The sequence below is a fragment of the Orbicella franksi genome, chromosome 3 (genome assembly GCF_964199315.1).
Source record: "Orbicella franksi chromosome 3, jaOrbFran1.1, whole genome shotgun sequence".
NCBI classification, from domain to species: Eukaryota; Metazoa; Cnidaria; class Anthozoa; order Scleractinia; family Merulinidae; genus Orbicella; species Orbicella franksi.
Genome location: NC_138147.1, coordinates 34912701 through 34925280, shown reverse-complemented (window position 1 = coordinate 34925280; position 12580 = coordinate 34912701). Strand labels below are relative to the sequence as shown.

The 12580-nt window shown below is 39.4% G+C and overlaps 1 protein-coding gene across 1 annotated transcript in view; it reads left to right on the top strand.

The window, feature by feature from the left end:
* The window catches only part of LOC145482295 (serine/threonine-protein kinase mTOR-like), a 28705-nt gene that overhangs the window by 12379 nt on the left and 3746 nt on the right, over positions 1 to 12580 (top strand). The window contains exons 25-56 of the mRNA XM_081460953.1: positions 166 to 222; positions 450 to 503; positions 705 to 791; positions 1477 to 1563; positions 1705 to 1785; positions 2522 to 2634; positions 2958 to 3150; positions 3441 to 3503; positions 3631 to 3780; positions 4143 to 4285; positions 4366 to 4525; positions 4652 to 4785; positions 4956 to 5034; positions 5125 to 5264; positions 5603 to 5703; positions 5780 to 5895; positions 6183 to 6260; positions 6454 to 6561; positions 6795 to 7052; positions 7420 to 7541; positions 7677 to 7923; positions 8236 to 8333; positions 8537 to 8633; positions 8807 to 8905; positions 9161 to 9283; positions 9576 to 9758; positions 9978 to 10112; positions 10209 to 10383; positions 10675 to 10810; positions 11064 to 11211; positions 11661 to 11783; positions 12367 to 12449. Of these exons, the coding sequence (XP_081317079.1) occupies positions 166 to 222; positions 450 to 503; positions 705 to 791; positions 1477 to 1563; positions 1705 to 1785; positions 2522 to 2634; positions 2958 to 3150; positions 3441 to 3503; positions 3631 to 3780; positions 4143 to 4285; positions 4366 to 4525; positions 4652 to 4785; positions 4956 to 5034; positions 5125 to 5264; positions 5603 to 5703; positions 5780 to 5895; positions 6183 to 6260; positions 6454 to 6561; positions 6795 to 7052; positions 7420 to 7541; positions 7677 to 7923; positions 8236 to 8333; positions 8537 to 8633; positions 8807 to 8905; positions 9161 to 9283; positions 9576 to 9758; positions 9978 to 10112; positions 10209 to 10383; positions 10675 to 10810; positions 11064 to 11211; positions 11661 to 11783; positions 12367 to 12449 (3971 nt within the window). The remainder of the gene's footprint in view (positions 1 to 165; positions 223 to 449; positions 504 to 704; positions 792 to 1476; positions 1564 to 1704; positions 1786 to 2521; positions 2635 to 2957; positions 3151 to 3440; positions 3504 to 3630; positions 3781 to 4142; positions 4286 to 4365; positions 4526 to 4651; positions 4786 to 4955; positions 5035 to 5124; positions 5265 to 5602; positions 5704 to 5779; positions 5896 to 6182; positions 6261 to 6453; positions 6562 to 6794; positions 7053 to 7419; positions 7542 to 7676; positions 7924 to 8235; positions 8334 to 8536; positions 8634 to 8806; positions 8906 to 9160; positions 9284 to 9575; positions 9759 to 9977; positions 10113 to 10208; positions 10384 to 10674; positions 10811 to 11063; positions 11212 to 11660; positions 11784 to 12366; positions 12450 to 12580) is intronic.

The following is a 12580-nucleotide window of genomic DNA, read 5'->3' as shown; positions in this document are numbered from 1 at the left end:
CTGATATATCATTTCACTGTACAGTTGTTTGAAATATATTGTTCTAAAATTAGAGTAATGTAAATTGTTTTGTGGTTGTTGTGGTGATGAGGATTATTCAATAGATTATAACAATTATTGTTAATGTCATACTAATATTTTTGCCTTTTGCTTTCCTTTCATCAGGCTGTTACATTCATTTTCAAGAGTTTAGGAATGAAATGTGTGACATACCTATCTCAGGTATTTTTTTTTAAACAGAAAAATGCTAATATGGCATATACTTTATATGCATTGGAGTAACATGCACAATGCAGTAGAGATATTCCATAGTCTCTTTCTGATACCTTAGTCCAGAGAGCTGCAGGACAGGTTAACCTCTTTAGATGAGTTGTAATTGTAGATATACAAAACAATCAAGGTTTTCACTTTTATCACATTATTTGATTGAGCTTGCATTTTTCTTTCAGATCATGCCTTCATTCCTGAATGTAATCAGAACCTGTGATTCCTCATTCAGAGAGGTACTATCCTTAATTTACCTGTACTTACAAACGTTAAAGGTTATTTTTTTAATGAAATTAATAAAATCATTGCTATCATTTTCTGTTAATGACCAACATGTACATTGTCAGTGTATTTCAATGAAGGTTCCTTATGAACACATAAACAAGTAACAGACTGACGGATCTTATCTTGTCTTACATTGTTTTTCTTGCATTAAGTTTGTACTTCAACAACTTGGTGTACTGATATCAATTGTCAAGCAACACATCAGGAATTACTTGGATGAAATTTTTGGCTTGATTAAGGTTTGATTATTTACTAGACAGTTCTTTTTTTCTGTTATTTGTAAGTGTATTGTTTTCTTTCTAGAGAGAATAGATAGAGAACAGTATGTTGTAAGATAGCTAAAACAGGATAAAAGCAGAACATAAAAATTTGACATACATGTAAAAATACATTACAGATTCAAAATGCTTTAAACAGTTCTTAAGTTCAACTTTCAGTTTAGAGTTAAAATTATGAAGTACTGTCAGTTACTTAAATCAACTAACAAAGTATGCAACAGTGCAATTAGTCAGGCTCCCACACCGCAATCGTGTAAAACAGTGTATTTGTAATTGAACTTTTTTTTTATTCTATTGTAATGATTCACTGAAGATTTTACTGTGTTGAAATAACTAAATAAATAAAGTACTATAAAGCTTAGAATTTCATCCCTCAAATCACTGTAATTAACAGCTTTTAAAGTTGTAAGCTTCACTTTATACATGTAAAAATCTTGTCAAGGGAATTACATAAACCTTGTTTTTGGTCCCCTCATAGGGCCCCGAATCATCAAATGAAGCACTCAAGTTTGATAATGCTTGTAAAAGATCACTTAAATTCAGTTGCATAAAACAAAGGATACAAACTAGTAACAAGAATTCCTTTTCAAGGACTTCATGTACGGTTTTAAATTGTAATTTAACTTCACACTCTTAATGTTCTCAGCAATACTGGATTCTTAACAGTCCAATGCAGACAACTATTATTCTTTTGGTGGAGCAGATAGTTACTGCTTTAGGAGGAGAATTCAAGGTAATATAATTCTTCATGATTCTACTGAGCACCTTAATAGTAACACAGATCACTCTAACAACAGTAGTAGAGTTGATTCATTCCTGAGAATCACAGGGTTTATTACTAAATATCAGCTGTTGAATTGTGTACTTTCTGTAGATCTACCTGCCTCAGATCATCCCTCAGATACTCAAAGTGTTCATGCACGACAACAGTCCACAAAGGAGTGTAACGACAAAGGTACATCAGCCCTACATGTACAGTGTATGTACATGTAATGCATCTTATAAATAACATAAATGTACAGTTCTACTGGTACGCAAAACTGACCATAGTTCACATTTCACATGTAATATTCTAACAATGGGACGGAGACTTTTCCGAGAATTCTTTGTCTGTTACTTTCCATAAGAGACAAGTTTGGCAGAAGTCTGCTTGAAGTGATAGAGTTGTTATAATGACTTGTGGGATATTTGTCAGAGGTTTACCACAACAGTATTTATGCAATGTGTGTTATCATACCAGGGTTGCCACAGGTCAAAAAAAAAAGGTCATGAAAAAAAATAGTCTTCAGTTTCAGTCACAGAAAAATTGATGTTTTGAAGAAAATTCGGAAAAAAACTGAAACTGTTAGACCGCTGATTTAATACCAGTGAAGGCTGGGAGAAACATGTCAGATTAATATGATCTCAATCATGTTTTTCTCAAAGAAGAAAGCGAACTTCTTTGAAATGTATTGGTCTTGAAGAAATGGGTGGAAAGGACAGCTCTAATGGGGCACAAGCTGCTATTATATCTGACATTTTGTATTTAGTTGTTCAGGGAAATGTTATTTGTATTAAAGAAAGTTTTGGGAAACGTTAAGGAATTCTGAAAACTGGTGGCTATGGCAAACATGCGTAGTAAATCTCCATGATTGTTTTTGTTTTTGTTTTTTGTTTTTTGTTTTTGTTTGTTTGTTTGTTTTTTTCCACAGCTGTTAAATGCTCTTCAAATGTTTGGTTCGAGCCTGGATGATTACCTTCACCTTCTTGCACCTCCTGTTGTGAAACTCTTTGACTCTTCTGACATCCCACTCACCGTCAGAAAGTAAGTCAAGAGGTGCTTCATTTTGCCATTTATGAACAAATACTGTAGTTGGGTGGGTTAGAGAACAAATAAACTTAGGTTAGACCCAGCTGTTTGCACCTAGGGAATTGCTGATTATAACATTCTTGAATGAGGTAGTGCAAGTGTAAATACTGTTTTTGACTCGCAAATGGATTCTCACACACTGTACATTATCACACAAGTAACCGGATATGATGAACTGTGGTATGTCTGAACCTGAGCGAGTTGGTTCAGTGCGGTATCAATCTGTGGTGATTTTAGTTATATGTTGTCAATATTGCTGTACCTTGTTGTGGTTTCAGGTGTGCTTTGGAGACTCTAGATCGTCTTAGTGAGTCGCTGGATCTCACAGACTTTGCATCACGGATTATTCATCCCATAATCAGAACCCTGGACTCATGTCCTGAACTGCGGAGCACAGCCATGGACACTCTGTGCTCTCTGGTGTTTCAGCTAGGAAAACAGTATTCTAATTTTATACCCACAGTTCACAAGGTCAAGAAATTATTGTGAATGATTTAACCAATGCTGTAACTAAGATATTCATACATTGTAGCTCCTATACTGAAAATACGTCTCCACTCTAAACCCTTGAAAGCCCTGGGTAGAGTCCTAAAAGAAAAACTTCAGAATTGTTTGACTTATAGTAGACTTGCTCCATCACGTACCATTTTACTGCCAGACAGGCATTAACGACGGGGTTTCTAAGTCTTTCAGGAATGTAAAATGGCCGTTTTAAACTTCTTAGCACAAGCTGAAATTATCTTTATCCCTGACACTTGTAGGTCATTGTTAAACACCGCATTCAGCACCAACGATATGACATTCTCATCTGCAAAATTGTGAAGGTTGGTCCAATTTGTTTCTGTCAAGGTTTGTCTAATTTGTTCCTATTAACATGTGCAACACTGTACAATATTATTGGTTCACGTTTGTTTGCTTGTTTGTTTTGTTTTGTTTTGTTTTTTTTTTAAGAGCCCATTTCTGTTGGATTGGGAGAATGAAGTTCTGTCGCGACGCCAGAAGGCGGGCCGAGGTAACTTGGCAGATGACTCAGCCACTAATGCTGCCATTGAAGCTGCAAGCATCAAGAAGCTGACATTCAAAGCAGACAGTCTTCAGAGGGTAACACGATGATCGCCTTTGAAATTGTTTGTTTGTCTTGTTTATCTTTTACTTAAATTTGTGCCGTCTGAAGCACATGCACATGTACAGACCTATAACAGGTAGGAAAAGGGCGTTTCATTCTAGAAATTGTTTTGCTGTGGAACAATCATGCATGGTCAATGAACTCCAAACTATGGTAGAATAGTGCAGGACAAGTATTTGTCGGGTTATATTTGGTAGCATTGTGCCTTGATCTATTGAATCATCTGCACACAAAGGCTATAAAAGTGTAAAGAGATTTGAAGGCCTTTAACGATAATCGTGTTTTAAATAAAGGATTTTACTTTACTTTACTTTACTTTACTTTCCTTTCCTTGTAGGCTTGGGGAGCGACAAGGTGTGTGTCAAAAGATGACTGGATGGAGTGGCTGAGAAGACTGAGTGTAGAACTTCTGAAAGAGTCACCGTCTCCAGCGTTACGGTCATGCTGGGCCACTGCACAGACTTACCCTCCCCTTGCCAGGTACACACGCTACCTACATACACTATACAATGTAGATTAACGCTATACCTCTCACCATACGTCACTGCTCTGCTCTTCAGGGACCTTTTCAATGTCGCATTTGTATCCTGTTGGTCAGAACTGCACGAGGAATTACAGAATGAGTTGGTGAAACATTTGGAGATGGCCCTGGAATCTCAGATCCCAGAGATCACTCAAACTCTTCTAAATCTTGCAGAGTTCATGGAACACACAGAAAAGGTGAGATACTTATTATAATCGATGATTGGATAATTCTGGCAATTTGATGACAGTTGACATTATTAGGTAAACAAAGTTGTTGCTATGCGATCCAATGTAACACCTGCTGTGATCATTTGATTTAAGGGTGCACTGCCTCTTAACAATGATCTGCTAGGCGAACAGGCCTCCAAATGTCGAGCGTATGCGAAGGCTCTGCATTACAAAGAGGAGGAATTCCACAGAGGTCCAACCACCGAGACTCTTGAAGCGCTCATCAGGTGAAAAAAAAATTATATCTATTATCACTGGGAGTGACTTAGTTAGACTACACTATAGTCAGGCAAACATAAGTTTTAAGTTAAAACGTTGGTCAAAACTCTGCGTTAGGTGTGAAAAGGTGATATTTTTGAGACGATTTCTCGATTAACATATTTTTGTTGCGTCTTAGTATTAACAACAAGCTGCAGCAGCCTCAGGCAGCTCATGGTGTCTTGGTGTATGCCATGAAGAATCACGGGGCAGATGTGGTAAGCATATTAACTAACAGCAGATTGCAAAGGCGTTGAGGGTCTGCATGAACGTGTGTGTATCAACATTAAGAGATCTTGTCTGTTTAGAAAATCAAGGAGCGCTGGTACGAGAAACTTCATGACTGGGAACAAGCTTTGGAAGCTTACAACAAGAAACTGCTCCAGAACCCTGACGAGATCAACCTCGCTCTGGGGCGGATGAGATGTCTTGAAGCATTAGGAGAATGGTAACTAGCTTCTAATTGATTGAGGGTTTAAACTACAGAACTCTTAAGTTTAGCGTGAGTGTTTTTCATATGGCTCGTTAAATTTCTAAGCTTCCCTTCCGATATACGGTATAAAGAGTTAATTTTAGCTTCAGTGTTTTGTTTTGGTGGTGACCCGTTTCAGACCTTCTAATTTCTTCATATCATGAATTCAACCTTAAGGCATACAATGTGTAGATGTGCTTGTTTATGACCAAAAAGTTTGGATTTCGAAACGAAAGGAAGGTTAATTTTAATTTGCCTTATTCTTCGTTACTTTATGGTACTGTAGGTGATTAAGTAGATGACGTTGTTTTCAGGGGTGAACTTCACCAAGTAGCTGTCGAGAAGTGGCCGGTTGTTAGTGATGACATCAGACAACAGATGGCTAGAATGGCCGCCGTAGCTGCGTGGGGACTGGGTAAGACTTTATTAGACATTTAACGGAGGGAAGAGAAGTAGTGGTGAGTGTGATTGTATTGTGGTTATTCCTGTAGGTAACTGGGACAGTATGGAAGAGTACACTTGCATGATTCCTCGCGAAACGCAGGATGGAGCATTTTATAGAGCAGCTCTGGCCTTGCATCAAAACCATTTCCAGCAAGCACAAGCTGTGAGTCAATTGTCTACTAATTAATATCTGTATTTCAATGGCAGCGATAAACTGGCTTGTACCCAAAGCAGCAAGCTCTCCAGTGTAATTGACTTGATAAACAAGCCTCCGCTTCAAGTAGTAGACATACATGTGCACATACATGTCGCTAACAAAAGTTGATCTCTTTACTCCACTGATCAGTGCCAATGGAATTCTCACAGTTTAATTCTTTACTTGCTCATGTTTTGTTATTATTTTTTGTTATTATGTTTTGTTATTATTTTTTTGTTTTCTTTTCACTTAAGTGCATAGATGCAGCACGTGATGTGTGGGACACGGAGTTAACAGCCAGAGCTGGCGAGAGTTACAATAGAGCCTATGGGGTATGGCACTTCGCTATTATTCGTGCTTTTAACATTCTACCTATGCTGTTTACTTTGACTGATTAGAGTACATTATAGTGACCAGTGACCCTCTTTTTTTATCTCACATCTTTTAATGATGATGATTAAATGGTTTCCATTGAGATCGTTTGCACAGTATTGACATTCAGTCTTGTTGTCACTTTACTCTCAGGCAATGGTTAATGTGCAGATGTTATCCGAACTTGAAGAGATTATCCAGTTTAAACTTGTTCCAGAGCGCAGGGAAGCGATCAAGAGAACGTGGTGGAACAGACTTCAAGTAAGTGATGAACATAATCTTAGTTCTTCCATGAAAATAGGTTTCTAGGTAATAAAATAATATATTTCCCTTGATACAGTCTACAGGGTGAGGGTTTAAGCTGTGTGTGTATACGTGTGTGCATGTGTACATTTGTACATGTGTACAAGCGAGCGTGCTTACAATCGTGCAAGAGGATTGGGTAACCAAAAGTCTGAAAAGATCTTGTCCTTATTGATTTGTCTCCTTTATAGGGCTGTCAGCGTGTAGTAGAAGACTGGCAAAAGATTCTTCAAGTTCGTTCGCTAGTCCTGTCCCCACAGGAGGACATGAAGTCTTTTTTGAAGTACTCCAGTCTGTGTAGAAAGAGTGGTCGACTGGCCCTCAGTCACAAGACTCTTGTCATGCTGCTTGGAACAGATCCATCCAAACAGCCCGATCAACCTTTACCAACTACCTACCCACAAGTCACGTTCGCTTACATGAAACATATGTGGAGAGAAGATAAGAAGGTGCAGTAAGGCTACTGATTCGTTCTCGTAGTGATTTCACGGCCAATCTTCTTGTTCAGCTATCCAGACCGCCATGACTTGTTTCCCTAAATTTGTTGCGTCAGTGATGACATCAGTGTTTTGACATCAGTTTGTCGCTCTTAAGAGCCCTCCTGCAAAATGCGGTCAGCATTGTGACGGAGGTGTTGTCTACTGTTTCTTTCAGTGTAGTGTGTTGTCGAAGAAGTTTATTCTGCTTGTTTATACACACCGCGTGGATGTGTGTGCTTTCTGGATTTGCATAATGTGCTAGCCTACTTAAACATGCGTACACAAAATATAACACACAATAGGTGCTAATTATCACGTGGCAATATGTTACGTTCAGGATGAAGCTTTTCAGCATCTCCAGCACTTTGTACAAAGCACGTTAAACCAGCAGGCTTTGCAGTCACTGTCTCCTACAGATGATGGACAGAAGAGGGAGGAGCTTCTTAAACTCGTTGCCAGGTAACTGGCACATGACACATTCCTTACAACCATCGACTAGACTGTCTTGCGTTTTTCTTCTAACTGTTCGTGTTTTCTGGAAAATGCATTTTTGGTAGAACAGCTTGGCTGACCAGTTGAATATTGCTTAAACAGATGCTACCTGAAGCTGGGAGATTGGCAGACAGCTCTCCAGGGGTACAGCGAGAAGTCCATACCACAAATTCTGCGATATTATGCTGCAGCCACGGACAATGACAGGAATTGTTACAAGGCTTGGCATGCTTGGGCTTACATGAACTTTGAAACAGTGTTGTACTACAAAAGCCAGCAGTCATCTGGGGCTGATGATGCTAATAATGGCAACATCTGTAGGACTCCTCCTCCTGTACAGACATCCTCTGTAAGTCCAACTTAAAATTACGTCTGTTTATGTAGAACATACATGTTTAAAAGCATGAATGTAATGATATTTCCCCAAACTTTTAAGTGTCCTGGAAAGTTCTGGCTAAAAGCGGATAAACAGTGTCAGAATTTTTTCCTTGCATATCATCCACATGCGGTCAAGCTTACGATTAACGAGAATAAAAAATTAGCTGCAGGATATTGGCTTGATTTGTGATAAAATAACTCGAAGACTCTCTAAGAAGCCGCTACTGGTCTTTAAAAGGCAAGGTAGTCTCATAGACCGATTTTTGATCGTTATTTATTACAGGTGGCAAATCCAGTGATTACATATGCGGTGCCGGCAGTAAACGGTTTCTTTAAATCAATCGCATTGTCCAGCGGAAACTCCCTTCAGGATACTCTCAGGTAAGTGACCACTGACCAAGTATTTACGACGAGTTTATGAGCCCGCGGTCGTGACGTAACATTCATTTCTAAATACTTAGAGGGGGGTCACGCTATTTTCTGTTCTCCTAGCAGTTCGTCAAATGTCCTCAACAATGTACGTGAAGTGTGTCCTAAAAGAGCACAACTCTGAAGTTTAGTTCTTCGTATCTTTGCTTCGTTAGACTGTTAACGCTGTGGTTTGATTATGGTCATTGGCCCGAAGTCTATGAAGCTCTTGTTGAAGGAATCAAAACAATTCAGATTGACACATGGCTGCAGGTACTGAATATTAAAAATAATCATTTTATGTTGTAATAGTACAGTTTAAGATAAACTTCTTTTGCCAATTGGGAAAATCTGTTTCGGTCGGTAACAAGTGCCCTGTATGTAAGCGCTGTATATAGATGCTGTTTAAAGTTGTTACATGTTGGTTTTTTTTTTTACTGGTTTAGGTTATCCCGCAACTTATCGCCAGGATTGACACTCCTCGTCAACTTGTCGGACGGCTTATTCATCAGCTCCTAACAGATATCGGCAAACATCATCCACAGGTAACTGCATTCCGCTGTAGCTTGTCACCAATAGCAACTCTACAAACGTCACGCATCATACACTAAGGCAATAAGCAACAGATATTTGGTGTACATACATGAACTAGTGGGCTATCGCTCCTTGTGCCTTTCTGTAACAGCATTACCCTCTCTGTAACTAGTTGAGAAAACCCTGCATGTTTTTGTATGGCTATACCAGTCCTTGCAAATTAAATGTTTGTTTGTTTGTTTGTTTGTTTGTTTTTATCTGTCTAGGCCTTGATCTATCCACTGACTGTGGCCTCAAAATCAGCCAGTAGTGCTCGCCGTAATGCAGCTAATCAGATCCTAAAGAACATGGGTGAACACAGTCAACAGCTCGTACAGCAGGCAGTCATGGTATGTACTCTGCCTGACCACCTTACAACACATTTCCTGATTTTTACTTGGGGAGACAATATTAGCCGATCTGTATGCCAGCTTCCCCTTAAGCCGGAAAAGTTTCTCGTTGTGGGTTCTGCAAAATAAAATTCTTTCTTAAGACTGTTTAGGGCGTCAAATCTTAGGATGAGTTCTCACAGTCGAGTGTTTTCTTCCCGCTGTACAGATAATAAATCTCTATGTTTTATCAGATAATGTTTGCAAAACCAAGGTGAATGGTCTACAACACTATAAAAAGGTTTGTTTTTAGGTCAGTGATGAACTCATCCGAGTCGCCATCTTGTGGCACGAGTTGTGGCATGAAGGACTTGAAGAAGCTTCAAGACTTTACTTCAGCGAAGGCAACGTCAAAGGAATGTTTGGTGCGTTAGAACCGCTGCATCAGATGATGGAGAGAGGACCACAGACCCTTAAAGAGACTTCGTTTAACCAGGTACAGCTAAGGAACCAAATGTGATATCACTAAAATATATAGTCTTCTGAAAAGTTACTGTTTGAGTTGGTTTCGTTCACTGCCTTCCCATTTGTTCGTCCGTCCGTCCGTCCGTCCGTCCGTCCGTCAGTTTGAAGTGCAACTCGATGTAATGTCAGTCGATTGTAAACTTCTTCATCGGATTTTTAGTGATGATGTAATTTTGTTGTTTTCTGTCAGGCTTATGGTCGCGATCTGATGGAAGCCCAGGAATGGTGCAGAAAGTATCAACGATCAGGAAATGTCAAAGATCTGACACAGGCCTGGGACTTGTACTACTTGGTTTTCAGGCGAATCTCCAAACAACTCCCACAGGTACGGCTAAAACTTTGTAGTCAAGAAGGCAATCACTGTTTTATTCAAATTCACTTAAACTTGAATCCAGTACAATGCGTATATTTGTGATTTCAGTTGACGTCTCTGGAGCTTCAGTATGTTTCGCCCAAGTTATTGATGTGTCGTGACTTAGAGCTTGCTGTACCTGGAACATACGAACCTCACAAACCAGTGATCCACATAAGACATGTACATGCTTCACTTAACGTCATTACATCCAAACAGAGACCTAGAAAACTCTGTATTACTGGTGAGTGTGACCCGGAAAACTCTTTATTACTGGTCAGTATGTCGGCATTGAAGTTTCTGTGTACAGTGTCACCTCGTTGTAGTTGCCATCCAAATCTACTGTGGAGTCTGATACTAATTGTATATTGAGTGATAACTTTCTAATTACTTCCCCTGTGGTAAAGCCTTTTAGTCGGTGGGCTAGCGTTCATGTCTCGTTACTTGAAACGTTAATGGTCGCGGTAGACTCAAAGAGGGCAGCCTTCTCGCAGATTAAAGCCTTTTAACCGAGGCTAGTGAACTGATCTTGCAGGGAGCAATGGTTCGGAGTTTATGTTCCTGCTGAAAGGTCATGAAGATCTACGCCAGGATGAGCGAGTTATGCAGCTGTTTGGTTTGGTGAATACACTGTTAGCTGGAGATCAAGAAACTTCTAAAAGACATCTGGGGTATGAATCTCTCTCAATTTATTTTGTCTGTGTTCCGCTGTTTGATCAGTCATTGAGCCCAGTGTAAGCTGAAAGCTACACCAGAAAACACGAGAAGTCCTGAGTATGGGCTCCCTGTTCTGGCTCATATTTACATTTTCGGGTTTGTGCTAATGCTAACGTGATGAGAGAAGAACGCATCCGAGACCGTCCTTTTGTTTTACGTCTAAACATTGTGATTGCAGTAATGTGTTGTTTTGGTTGCTATTTTCAGAATTCAGCGTTACGCAGTTATCCCACTGTCAACAAACTCAGGTCTGCTGGGCTGGGTTCCTCATTCCGACACATTACATGCTCTCATCCGGGACTACAGAGAGAAGAAAAAGATTCTACTCAACATCGAACATCGCATCATGCTAAGAGTAAGTTTGTTACGGGAGGAAAATTCTTCCTGTTTTCTGTGACTCTTAGATCCAAACGTAAAGAGCAATTTTATATGATTATTCACTGGTATAATTTTGGCACGTAATACTGCTTCCATCGTAAGCCACGTAAGGGGTTTGGGGAGGAATATCAGACAGGAATGAGCGGCATACATGTAGGCTCACACGTATCAGGAAAAGGGAATAACATTTGGACAAAGTGAGAGGATGGAACCTTTTCCTCTCAGTACAATAGAAGTTTAGAAGGCTGGAAAAGACGGTGATTACACTATCTTTCACAAACTCCTTTAAGTAGAAAACTCGATAATCATGTTTAGGGCTCGTATAGTAATAGCAACTGAATAGTAATGGTAGCGTATGTATGATGACTGGAGATTACTTGGTCTATTGTGTCTTACTGTTGATGTTGTTATTTTCTAACCAATCAGATGGCTCCAGACTATGACCATTTGACTTTAATGCAGAAAGTGGAGGTGTTTGAGCATGCGCTGTCCAACACTAATGGAGATGACCTCGCTAAACTACTATGGCTCAAGAGTCCAAGTTCAGAGGTAAGCAGATGTAAAATTGATAACCTGAGGTGTACTCCAACAATTCACGGATAACTGTTGGGAGTAACACTAAAACAATACTACAGCCTCGACTGTGAATAATTCAGAAATTCAACGCTACAACAACACTTCATCGACACACGTTGCGCCTAAGAGCTAAGTAAGTCCGATCAAAATACGAACGTGTATGCAACTAGAACAAATAAGAAATAAGAAATAAATTACATTTGTCACAAGAGCAATAAGTTTAATATCTATAGCATGAAATATGCCTAATCATGTATTTATATGTATACTATAAACACTAAAAACTCAGCTAGGCACCCAGTGGAAATGACATTTAACTGAAATTGTGCGGCGTCGTATTCTCATAAAGTTATATTCTGCGCAATATATGCTTCTTTGTCAATTGAAGGGCCATGTTGCCTGATTTCTATTCAGTGTCCCGACTTCCACTTGTCTATTTTGTAAGTAGAGAAAACTGATCAGCTTCCTGGAATTCTTAGCATTCTTGTTCAGATGTGTCTCATATACACGGCCCCAGGAGCTTGTGCCTTTAAATACGCTTTACCATTGTTTGTAGGTGTGGTTTGATCGTCGAACTAACTACACTCGATCTCTTGCTGTTATGTCCATGGTGGGATATGTGCTGGGCCTGGGAGACAGGTGAGACACTCTCGGCAGTTCCCCAGTTCATTTCTTTAGTTTGGAATGGCTTCGCTATATCCGACATAACTGCACAACAAAAGATACACTTCATAGATACACTTCACAAGATATAATTTTTATTCACACCA